Source organism: Haliotis cracherodii, unplaced genomic scaffold (genome assembly GCF_022045235.1).
Source record: "Haliotis cracherodii isolate W230 unplaced genomic scaffold, xgHalCrac1.p SCAF_16, whole genome shotgun sequence".
In the NCBI taxonomy this organism is placed as follows: Eukaryota; Metazoa; Mollusca; class Gastropoda; order Lepetellida; family Haliotidae; genus Haliotis; species Haliotis cracherodii.
The window spans coordinates 30638016-30651401 of NW_027266271.1; the positions used below are offsets into that span (position 1 = coordinate 30638016).

Here is a 13386-nt window from a genome sequence, read left to right on the forward strand (position 1 = left end):
GACCCATTTCATGAATTGAACAAAATTCATGAGTGTAACAGTTCATGACTATATCCCATTTCATCTATTTAACTGATATGACAAAATTCATGACTGTAACAATTCATAAAATAAAGTCCATCATTGCTACAGAACCACATGGACAAAGCTGAGTGTCCCTTCTTACTGGGATGTGATGGATACTGCTGACTACAGCATTAAACCTTCCCTCGTTTGTTTGGCCCCTATTATATTTGTGTTACTCTTTCCCTCCACTAAGAAGTGTAATCCCTCCATAGTAACATGAACTTGCTCAATATCTTTTACATATGTCTTACGTGGGAGTGGATGTTGCAATGTTTCCAAGCACCTGTAATGTGTCCTAGGGATGTGTGATTGTCTAGCAGTTCTTGTGACCAGTAGATATGATTGTTATCACTTGGGCAGCAGTGTTTGTGACCAGTAATCAGTTGGATGGGATGCTTGTGACCAGAGTAATATGATTGTTATTGCTTTCATAGATTTTTTTCTAACCAGTATAATACGGTTGTTAATGCCTTGGTAGATACGGTTTAGAGGTTCTTGAGCTTGAAGCTTGTCCCTCTTGGAATAAATATTCTGTTCCTGCTTAAGGATATTCGATGAGCTCAGGATGGATTTGATGGACAGTGTTACAGGAAGTCACTGTTGTATGTGGTAGAACTGGAAACACATCATTTTCATAATAGGCACCAGTGCTCACATTGAAGTCAATTTTATTGGTCAAGTAACCACAATGTGTTTCTCACAGTTGTCTGTATGGCTGGTCTGTGCCAAACAGGGCACCTAAGGAAAAATCACTTTATTGGTCAGGAGCTCAAAAACTTGGTTACCCTTAGGGGATTGTGTGTCAGGATGAGGATATTGTGAGTACAAGTACCAACCTGGCCAACCTGACCGGGATCACACCATCGCCCACCTGTTGCAGGCAAGCCAAATGCTGCTTCCGTGCAGGCTAAACATTCAACACAAACCTATGTTCAATCAGGAATGATGTTACCATGGTTACCGGGAAGCAAGTAGCAGGTTGCTATGAGACGTGTTTTCATTTGAATGAATGTATTCTCCGGATTGATGTGTTATTTCCTCATATTGAACAGTAAACAAACTTGTGATATATATTGTGAGTCATTTAGCAAACTGCACGCTTTTTTCTGTTATGTTTGTAAGAATGGTCTGTATATCTGTACCACTCAAAAGCCAGAACTGAATTCAAAATTCTAACCGTCCTACAAATGCTAGTTGGAAACAGACCCATTATATCTTACTGAACTACTGCCCAAATACAAGCCTTTCAGATCTCTTCGTTCTCAGAATAACCACCTGTTACAACAAGTCCCAGAAACCCATCTCAGAACCTTTGGTCAGAGATCTTTCCAGTTCTGCGTTTCCTCGCTATGGAACAAACTACCATCTGATCTTAAGCTGTCGCCATCGTTTGCATCCTTTAAGCCTCATCTGAAAACATACCTATTCAGACAACACTATTCAATCTAGCTCTACCCACCTTTCATCAGCATTATTTGCTAAAACTATGTAGCACCATGAGCATTAACTTTGTGAATGTAATCTGGCTCAGTATAAATGGACTTATTATTGTTATTATTATCATCTGTATGTCCGTGCATGTCAGTACAAGCAGCATGTTAGGATTCAGCTCTGTAGAGCGTTTTTCTTTAATTTGGAAAAAAACGTTTTCTTTATTCTCAAAACCTTATTTTGATTAATAAGATGTATTTTGGAGAAATTTTGTACACATGTATTTCTTGTTTTTACTTAAAATGTTAGTTTAATAAATGAAATGTATTTTGAAGAATTTTTGTATACATGTATTTTAAGAAGCTAAAGGATCTACATTTATCTGTTGTTGATTCATCTCTCAGTATCAGCAACTTGAAAGTGATAACTGATCATTAAAAAAAGATTTGTTACAGTAAATATATCCTGTTTGGCATAATAAATATATATCGTTTACAAGGATATGATTGTATAGTCTTATCTGCCTGTCTTTTTTAATAAACTTGTCATAATATCTATGTGTCTGGGTTGTGTTACACCTGTCGCAGCATTTCCATGTCCAATGATTGAGTTACTGAACTGAAGTTTGGACACGCTGTCTACTGTCCACCGTCCACCTGACTAGAGTTGTGTCCCTCTTCAGCCTATACTCAACCCCTTCTCCGCTCCATCATCATATACTCAACCCCTTCTCCGCTCCATCATCATATACTCAACCCCTTCTCCGCTCCATCATCATATACTCTACCCCTTCTCAGCTCCATCATCATATACTCAACCCCTTCTCCGCTCCATCATCATATACTCAACCCCTTCTCCGCTCAATCATCATATACTCAACCCCTTCTGCGCTCCATCATCATATACTCAACCCCTTCTGCGCTCCATCATCATATACTCAACCCCTTCTCCGCTCCATCATCATATACTCTACCCCTTCTCAGCTCCAGCAGCCTGTACTCAACCCCTTCTCCACTCCATCATCATATACTCTAACCCTTCTCAGCTCCAGCAGCCTGTACTCTACCCCTTCTCAGCTCCAGCAGCCTGTACTCTACCCCTTCTCAGCTCCAGCAGCCTGTAATCCCATTCTGCGTTTTTGCAGCCTACACTCATCCCAATCTCAGCTCTAGCAGCCTATACTCATCCCATTCTGCGCTCTTGCAACCTACACTCATCCCATTCTGCGCTCTTGCAGCCTACACTCATCCCCTTCTCAGCTCTAGCAGCCAGCACTCATCCCCATCTCAGCTTTAGCAGCCTACACTCATCTCCTTCTCAGCTCTAGCAGCCTACACTCATAACCCTTCTCAGCTCTAGCAGCCTACACTCATAACCCTTCTCAGCTCTAGCAGCCTACACTCATCCCCATCTCAGCTCTAGCAGCCTACACTCATCCCCATCTCAGCTCTAGCAGCCTATGGGGGCACGGGTGGCCCAGTCGTCTAAGGCGCCGCGATTCGCTGTGCAGAGTTGCATCCCTTGGGCATGCCAGAAACCTATGATTGTGGGTTCGAATCCCGGTTCGCCCCGATTGTGTTTCAAGGTTTGTCAGCACCATACCCGTGCTCGTGGGTTTCATCGAAGTGGTAAACGTCTGAGACCTGCATCACTTCGGGCTTTCCTCCCACATTAAGCTGACAAGCCGTGATATAACTGGAATACTGTTAAAAGCGGTGTTAAAACCCAACTCACTCACTCACTCACTCACTCTAGCAGCCTATACTCATCCCAACCTCAGCTCTAGCAGCCTATACTCATCCCAACCTCAGCTCTAGCAGCCTACACTCAACCCCACCTCAGCTCTAGCAGCCTATACTCATCCACATCTCAGCTCTAGCAGCCAGCACTCATCCCCACCTCAGCTCTAGCAGCCTGTACTCATCCCAACCTCAGCTCTAGCAGCCTACACTCATCCCCACCTCAGCTCTAGCAGCCTGTACTCATCCCCTACTCAGCTCTAGCAGCCTGTACACATCCCCATTTCAGCCTACACTCATCCCCATTTCAGCCTACACTCATCCCAATCTCAGCTCCAGCAGCCAATACTTGTCCCCATCTCAGCTCTAGCAGCCAGCACTCATCCCCATCTCAGCTCTAGCAGCCAATACTCGTCCCCATCTCAGCTCTAGCAGCCAATACTTGTCCCATTCTCTATGCAGCCAATACTCGTCCCACTCTCTATGCAGCCAATACTCATCCCCATCTCAGCCCTAGCATCCAATACTCGTCCCACTCTCTATGCAGCCAATACTCATCCCATTCTCTATGCAGCCAATACTCATCCCACTCTCTATGCAGCCAATACTCGTCCCACTCTCTATGCAGCCAATACTCATCCCCATCTCAGCCCTAGCAGCCTACACTCATCCCCATCTCAGCTCTAGCAGCCTGTACTCATCCCCATCTCAGCTCTAGCAGCCAATACTCATCCCCATCTCAGCTCTAGCAGCCTGTACTCATCCCCTTCTCAGCTCTAGCAGCCTGTACTCATCCCCATCTCAGCTCTAGCAGCCAATACTCATCCCCATCTCAGCTCTAGCAGCCTGTACTCATCCCCATCTCAGCTCTAGCAGCCTGTACTCATCCCCATCTCAGCTCTAGCAGCCTGTACTCATCCCCATCTCAGCTCTAGCAGCCAATACTCATCCCCATCTCAGCTCTAGCAGCCTGTACTCATCCCCATCTCAGCCCTAGCAGCCAATACTCGTCCCACTCTCTATGCAGCCAATACTCATCACCATCTCAGCCCTAGCAGCCTACACTCATCCCATTCTCAGCTCTAGCAGCCTGTACTCATCCCCATCTCAGCTCTAGCAGCCAATACTCGTCCCATTCTCTATGCAGCCAATACTCATCCCACTCTCTATGCAGCCAATACTCATCCCCATCTCAGCCCTAGCAGCCTACACTCATCCCATTCTCAGCTCTAGCAGCCTGTACTCATCCCCATCTCAGCACTAGCAGCCAATACTCGTCCCATTCTCTATGCAGCCAATACTCATCCCACTCTCTATGCAGCAAATACTTGTCACACTCTCTATGCAGCCAATACTCGTCCCACTCTCTATGCAGCCAATACTCGTCCCACTCTCTATGCAGCCAGCACTCATCCCCATCTCAGCCCTAGCAGCCTGTACTCTTCCCCATTCTCATCTCTAGCAGCCTCTTGAAGGTTCCTTTATAGATATTTTTAAAAAAAATCTTTTCCGTAACATTATTTCAGGGACTAGATGGTAGTCTACCTCAAGGCAAGATTTGCAGCCTTCAGGGTCCAGACGAACATGGTGTCAGTATGAACTTGATAACACAGTTCAGTTGTGCTCTGTTTATTATCAACACGTACATTGTCAGTTCCTACATGCATCCTTCTGCTCGCACTATGTTGCTCCCTGTCAGATGTCCAGTGTTCCCTGTACCCTGAACTGCATCAAGTCACTTTTCAGGAATTATACTACTTAAAAAAATATTAAAGTACACCCGATTCTTTCATAGTACTATAATTAGGACGTCATTGTCATACCTTGACAGATTGACCACAGTTATTAAAGAATCCTGTGTTCTTTAACTTCCTTTGAGTAGTATGTAAATATGGTCACCTAATCTTGAAATTATTTCTAATTTACTGGTAATTTGATTTCACGTGCCAATATGTATCGTGTTATCCCACAGAACTATACCAAAATAATAAGGTACTTGATCCATGAGGTAATTCCTATCTTCATGTATCTCACCTCAATGAGAAGTAATATTATCCCCACCCAGATGACCAAAGATCATACCCATTTCAGATTATTTCATAGAATACCTTAATCAATCATCACAGTATTGGTTATATCACATATCACAGAGGTTTCCACCTCATGTCACATATCTGTGCAATATGGTCGGAGGGGAATACGACGCTGGGGAGTGCTCCGTGCTGCGTCACTTCCTGGTGGTCCGGCATCGGGATCACCTGCATCACCTCCAGGTGCTCCGTGTCGGTGAAGATGTAGTCCAGGAGTCCGTGGAAGCCCATGGTGTAGTTGGTGTACTCGGGGTAGCCACACGCACTGATCATCTTGAAGTCATGTGACAGCTCACAGCCAATCTGTTCCTCCTCGCCACCTGGGACACAACAAGACTAGGAATGTCAGCTGTTAATTAAGAAACATGGTAAACCAACAAGCTTCCATGGAAGAATTTCCTGCAGAAATTGTCAGATGTACAAGAAGCCAAAACATTTGCACAAAGACCACAGAAAGGATTCACAGAATGACACACATCCCACACTTAACCATGCATATTTATCACTGCCTCTCTCCAACTGGTTCAAACATGTTCACAGTATACTGAAATAAAATGTTCACTTCTAAGATAGATAATACATTCTAATTTGCAATAATAAGCTTGGACTCCCCTTCCCACACACCCCTCACCTGTCGTCAGTCCTCCCCTCCCCCTCACCTGTCGTCAGTCCTCCCCTCCCCCTCACCTGTCGTCAGTCCTCCCCTCCCCCTCACCTGTCGTCAGTCCTCCCCTCCCCCTCACCTGTTGTCAGTCCTCCCCTCCCGCTCACCTGTCGTCAGTCCCCCCCTCCCCCTCACCTGTTGTCAGTCCTCCCCTCCCCCTCACCTGTTGTCAGTCCTCCCCACCCCCTCACCTGTCATCAGTCCTCCCCTCCCCCTCACCTGTTGTCAGTCCTCCCCTCCCCCTCACCTGTTGTCAGTCCTCCCTTCCCGCTCACCTGTTGTCAGTCCTCCCCTCCCCTCACCTGTTGTCAGTCCTCCCCTCCCCTCACCTGTTGTCAGTCCTCCCCTCCCCCTCACCTGTTGTCAGTCCTCCCCTCCCCCTCACCTGTAGTCAGTCCTCCCCACCCTTCACCTGTCACTCAGTCATCCCCACCCCTTTAACTGTCAGCCCCACCCTACTGACATGTCGTCAGTCCTCCCCTCCCCCTTCACCTGTCACCCAGTCATCCCCACCCCTTTAACTGTCAGCCCCACCCTACTGACATGTCGTCAGTCTTCCCCTCCCCCTTCACCTGTCACCCAGTCATCCCCACCCCTTTAACTGTCAGCCCAACCCTACTGACATGTCGTCAGTCCTCCCCTCCCCCTTCACCTGTCACCCAGTCATCCACACACCCCTCACCTGTCGCCCAGTCATCAAACTCCTCTGGGATATGACCGGTGGTCAGCAGCACATTGACGGCTCTCTTCACAGAGCTATTGAAGTCCCCACAGAACACAACAGACATCTTCTTACCCTGCAACACAAGACATGTATACACAGGTGTCAAGAGGTAATTTAGAGTGAGTGAGTCAGTCAGGTTTAACCCAACTGTGAACAGTATTTATACTCCAACCTCTAAATGCCTATCAAAGAAGGTATATCATAGCATGTCAGGTTTATGTGGGAGGAAAGTCTCAAGTGATACAGGTCTCAGACATTTACCACTTCGGTGAAACCCACGAGCACGGGTATGGTGCTGACAAACCTAGAAACATAATCAGCGTGCACCGGAATTCGAACCCATGGTCTGGCATGGCCAAAAGACACAACTCAGCACAGCTAATAGCGGTACCTTAGATGACTGGGTCACCCGTGCCACCAGATATTTTAGATGTTCTGTAAGTTCCTGATATCTAGAGATACAGTGTTGTTATTTTGTTTCACGTGCAATGACTACATGAACATTTCTGAACGTTATGTATGTGAGCCTATAGCTAAGTATGTAAACTTGAAGTGATTGTCACAGATTGTATGGAAGTGTCTTATCTTGCAATCGCTTTATTCACTTTAAACAATAAACACATGATATACTCCCGGACAGTTTTCATCCATTCTTGTAAATGGCCGCCATTTTGACATATAAGGAAAATTACAGTACACTGTGGTAATAACGAACTTAAATTGACCACTTATTTTAGCTTGTCTTAACCATAGTTTGTTATAAGCATATATTCAGCAGTATATATATATATATATATACACGCTTATAACTGACAGATATAACAACCAGTTTGTTTTTTGTGCCAGATATTTGCTGTATATATATATAGTTATAAGCGTGTTGGTAATAAACATAGATGACTGTATTAATATTTTTAATACTTTGAGTAACCTTGCACACAAAAGTTTCCATAAATACTACCTGACCATTCTTTTGGCCATTATACATGTAGAAGTAGCTTTTAACATGTCTTAGAATATGTCCCCTACTCCACACCTGTCTGAATAGGTAAGAAGCTTTAGGAATATGTTCCCCTGTACTGACCTCAGATAGATACGGCTGACACAGTTGCTGCAGGAATCTCATGCTCAAGCCGATTTGCAGCGCTCGGATGTTGTCTGCCCTCGGGTGGAAGTAGAGGTGCGTGTTGGCCACACACAGGAAGTGGTCGGGATTGTGGGTAGACTGGAGCAAGGTGGCCTGAAGGACTGTGGTCCTCTCCATCATCTTGTCTCTCAATGCTGGTTTCTGACTCACCTTGTCCCACAGATCAGCATTGGCAGGTTCTCTCAAGAACTCTGACTGCATTATGCCATGCTCGGCCACCAGGCTGAAAGTAGGCGACAGCAAAGTGACATTGATTAGATTGTCAGGCAGCTGCGCTAATCTTGTTTCTATATATCGTGTTGTTGTTTTCATCTAGTCCATGTAGCAGGGTGTGGAGTCATCCCACAAATGATATTCTTACCTTGTGGGGTTAACTTCTTTGGTGGACAAGGAACATGTGGCTGAACACTTTCATATTATATTTGAGCAAATAAGTCTGAGTACCCTAAGCGTCTCAGGACGTGCCTTCTGTTGAACCTCATCAATGTAGCAGGATGTGGATTCGTCCAACAGATTACATCCGTAGCTTGTCAGTTTTGGACAAGGCATTACATATATTTTCGAAGGTCCGTGGTTCGAATCCCATCACGGGACTCGGAAAGCATGGCTACAACATCTAAATGGTCCAGGCCCTATCTTTTCACATATTCTGTCTGCAAACATTTTGTCAAAAACTCACATTTGTCTATATCTGAAGTTCAACACGTCCAAGCTAAGTCAGCAGACATTGCCAAGCTGCCCACTGTGCTATGTTGTACAGAAGGATTCATTTCGTGATTACTTCAGATGCGGAAATGGGACTTCCCTAGCTTCCTCTCTTTACATGACAAACCCCAATAACTCTACACCATGCACATGATGCATGATTATAAATGTCATATTCTGGACTTTATTTCCCCATGTAGAGTAAGATGAAAATATTTGATACTCTGAACTTCAAAAATGTTAATAACCAGCATACTAGGACCATGTTGATGTGTGTCAAATCTTTACTTGATCTTAACTCACAGATGTGAATATCATCCCAATTATTTATCAAAAGAATAACTCAGTCTTTTTATTAATGTCCCCAAGCCGAGGCCTCCTATAACCATAACTAATACACACAACCGACTTCTGGAGCTTCAGGGGGCACGGGTGGCCCAGTCAACTAAGGCGCCGTGATTCGCTGTGCAGAGTTGCATCCCTTGGGCACGCCAGAAATCTATGATTGTGGGTTCGAATCCCGGTTCGCCCCGATTATGTTTCTAGATTTGCCAGCACCATACCCGTGCTCGTGGGTTTCACCGAAGTGGTAAACATCTAAGGCCTGCATCACTTCGGGCTTTCCTCCCACATTAAGCTGACACGCCGTGATATGACTCGAATACTGTTAAAAGCGGCGTTAAACCCAACTCACTCACTCACACTCTGGAGCTTCAGGATGTGTTTAAGTTGTTTCACCTAAACTTGGACTTTCGGTAGAAGGTAGCGGACCCTTCAGTCACTTTGGTTCCTTTTCTCTTCATCCATCCACTGAAGCCAGTGTTGTCCAGGAAGGGGAGCAGGTCATGTTCAAACACCTTCATGTCACACTCTTGTAAACAGATGATGTCAGCGTTGTAACCTGGGAAACACACTTACTGTCAATGTCACAACAGTCAAACCGTGTTATATTTCATATGCATAATATCATGGACATGGCTGAAATACTGCTAATTTGACTTGAAATGTTAACTCACATATGTGTTACTTATAGCATGTGTATTGGAATATAGGTGAAGATTCCGTATGGTAATAGCCAACATGACAGGGATAGACAGACACTAGTCCGTTAGTCTGAAACAAGTAACAATCTAGATGGACTAGTTGTTTTATACCAAATGCTAGTTACTTTAAAGAAGTGCAATCACCTAGGACATGACATAAAGCTCTCTTTAACTGCACCTCATATTAAATTTAAGAAACTTACAAAATATCTCAACCTTATCAAGTAATCATTAACTGTGTAAACATAAAACTGCTTTAGTGTTACCCGTCATGATCTTCATGTGTGTGTATCAGTATAAACTACATGTGGAATATTGACATCACACCTGTAATTTCCTTGAGGAGTAATTGCCTTCTGTAGTCAATGGCCAGAGCATAAGGTGGACAATAGGGAAACAGCTGGGTGCGAGAGAAGTCAGAGTCTGCATACAAGTCAGCCAGAATGTTGTAAGTCACTACACGAAAGCTGGAAATAAATAGAAGCATGTTATTATTTTCATACTATTACAAACAAGTGGTTCTAATCTTCATATACCACTAATGAATTTGTATAGCCAAAGGTAGGAAGTATATAGGAAAGTATCTCAAATCTGGGCAGATTACATATCATACTACATGAAGATATTAATAGAACTGGAAAACAATCTGTCCAGTTTATGTAGTTGAGAACAGCAACAAGATGTTGGATTATTAGATATTAATCGAGATCATTATTCGTGTATATAAATTGTTGTGAAAATGTAATGTATGATATTTACAGATGACTCACCTTCCAGCCTCAGTTTCTGCTTGTGTGAACAACTGTCGGTTTTCAAATGGACACACTCCTGGACCTGCACTTACTTCAACTTCAGAAATACTTTCAAATTTTAAACCTATCCGATCACCTTTCCTTGGAATACATTCAAGCTTTAAATAAAATCCAATGTCCTCTACTGTTGGAGTGTATATAATTCCATCAGAAACTTTACATATATCATACTGCTCCTGTTCCTGGGTTTGACTCTTTTGTTTAGACACGCTAGCATCCCCACAGTCACGTAATTTAGTCCTATACCAGTTGAACGAACATTCATTTAAATTAACAAATTCTGCATCACACTTAGGTAACTGTGGAAAGCCAGCCATTAAGTTCGAAGGCAAAGATATAGAACGTACAGTGGGAGGGTTAACATCTACAGTTAACCGGGTGCCACATATATCAAGTTCTGCCCCTTGAATCCACGCATCTCTGTTGACTGTACAACCATCCACTTCCTTGCCTTCAATGAACAAGTTAATTGGAATATCAATCTCTTGATTGGGATTCGTTTCGGGCTCTTTTTCTTTGGCTTTCTTTTTCTTTTTTTTCGACACGGAATTCAATATGTTATTCTGGAGTCTGACGAGAGCTCTTGTAATTTCTTCATTTTGACGACGTTTTAGATTGTACGTTCTGTAGTTTTCACTATTGTGGCCATAGTTGAGACGAATTTCCATATCCTCGTCGCCTGGCACGCGCCGCACATACACAGCCGCCATCCTTTGCGTGGAGATGTGGCATGTGCGACATCCAGGTAACAACACGCGAGGTAACTTAGAAAATAACGCAAACATATGCAATTTCCGGAAGTTACAACTCTAACCGGAAATAAAACATATTGTACCTTTGGCACAGAAGATTGAATTGAGTATACATTTCATGTCTTTTTTTAACCGTACTGATTAAATCAATGATACTTACGATATTTATAGTATCTACTCAAATTACATATTCATATATTACTTGTAAATGTTCAAATAAATACACTTTCTTTTATTGATTTCAAGCTACAAAATAACCGTTAACATTCACACCGTAATGATGTCTCCCTATATAAAAGAAAATGGCTGAAAATACGGCATCAGATCAAAACTGCCAAGGAGCAAAACTGCTATGACTGTAAAAGTGAAACGGCACTAATGAAATGACTCGATAACCATAAACTTGACAAACACTTCACAAACCCTGTTTATGAAATAATTTGTGAGATTTTGTTGTCAGATGTATTGGCGCGAAACTGTGATGTCAGCCTAGCAGCCTCTGTTCAGTGAGACCGCCTACGTGGTCTGTTGGATAGAGCCTTTCCTCGGAGAGAGGAAGGTCGGTGGCTTGATCCCTGGCCGTGTCATACCAAAAGACCTTATCCTTGTTTTATCCCTGCCTGGCGCTCGCCATTGAGGAGATAAAACAAGGACTGGTCGGTTCGGAGTTTGGATAATGCGTCTGAGTGGTGTATAGGCCCTACTGCGTCACAGCATCTCATTGTGCTTGCACCATAAAAGCATTAGTCTGGACTACACAAGGCTACAGACAGGCACACACGTTATGTAAGTGTAATAATGGTAAACGCGACGTTAATACTCTTTCGCCTTTCTCAGAGATCTGTCACCTCTACACATGTCACTGAATAATCCCAGCGATGTCGAGAGTTTCCAAATTTCGTTTACTAATCTTTACATGAGGCGGCGCCTAAAATAACAGCCGCCAGTTGATTAAAACATTTTTCTCAACATATGTTTGCTTTTCGGTTTCAAGAAAGATGCTGAAGTGATCAAGATTAGGTACTAATATACATATATTTTATACATGTATATCATTTTTCGATTCAGTAATTTTCATTGTTATGCACGCACGCACGCACGCACGCACGCACGCACGCACGCATGCACGCAGTATACCTGTCATTCATGCGTGATCCTGGTGAACTGAACGTCTGCCCTTCCTTAAGAGGCATTTAGAAGTTGGTATGTTGAATACGGTAGATAGTTCTATGGATATACAACTTCTTTATTAGAATGAATACGGTGTTTAGGTGTAGATACTAACACCATTATCAAGCAAGTGATGAACAGAATAGTGCAGTAGGGAGGGCTGATGCCTGAAACCGTTTTCAGTTCGCCCCTCACTCCTTACCATTCGGGGTTTTCTATATTTATATATTTCTCAACGACAAAAGTTCCTGTGACACCAATATTCTAATGTATTTTTCAAACAAGTAAAGTTTGGTTCTCAGTATTGTAGTACATGTATGGACTTATGCAAGCCCCATGCATTTCACTACCCAAGAATGAGTATAAAAAACATGTGCATTAACGGGATTCCATATGCATTGTTTAGCATCGTGGTGACAACAACCACTCAGAAAAACAACACAATTACGCAATTATTCAACATTACGAAATGCCACGCCTGTCTGAAAATGAGCGTCTGCGAGCCATTGGTATGCTTGAAGCAGGATCGAATTAACGTGATGTTGCAAGACAATTTTATGTCCTACGAAACACCATTTGGTGTTTATGGCAACGTTGGCAACAGACGAATGCAGTCAGAGACCATCCTCGGAGTGTCAGGCCATGCAAGACAACTGGATTCGAAACACACACCTACGAAATCGATTCCAGCTAGCAACAGTGACTGCAAGAAGCATCCCTGGACGTACGTCGTCGCCTCAGATGTGCAGGGATTGTCGCCAGAAGACCCGCCAGACGTCCCGTTTTGACAGGAAACCACCGTCAAGCACGTCTACAGTGGTGCAGACAGCGTCTACGCTGGACGGTCAAGCAGTGGGGACAAGTTCTATTCACTGGCGAGTCTCGTTTTCACCTCAGCCACAGCGATGGACGGACTCGAGTGTACCGACTTCGATGTGAATATTACGTCAATCATTGTGTCATGGAAGAAGGTCGGTTCGTGGTCGTCACCTTTATGGTATGGGGTGGGATTACAGCAAGACAGAGGACCCGTTTGATAGTGG

General features: G+C 43.8%; 1 protein-coding gene across 1 annotated transcript; it reads right to left on the minus strand.

Moving 5' to 3' along the window:
* Positions 1–4810: 4810 nt before the first annotated feature.
* On the minus strand, positions 4811–11232 carry LOC139463567 (2',5'-phosphodiesterase 12-like). Its single transcript, XM_071244840.1, has 6 exons — positions 10380–11232; positions 9937–10076; positions 9305–9467; positions 7799–8084; positions 6673–6787; positions 4811–5646 (listed from the first exon to the last, which is right to left on the minus strand). The coding sequence occupies exons 1-6, from the start codon at positions 11204–11206 to the stop codon at positions 5381–5383; spliced, it is 1797 nt and encodes a 598-aa protein (XP_071100941.1). The 5' UTR covers positions 11207–11232; the 3' UTR covers positions 4811–5380.
* Between the last annotated feature and the right edge of the window lie 2154 nt (positions 11233–13386).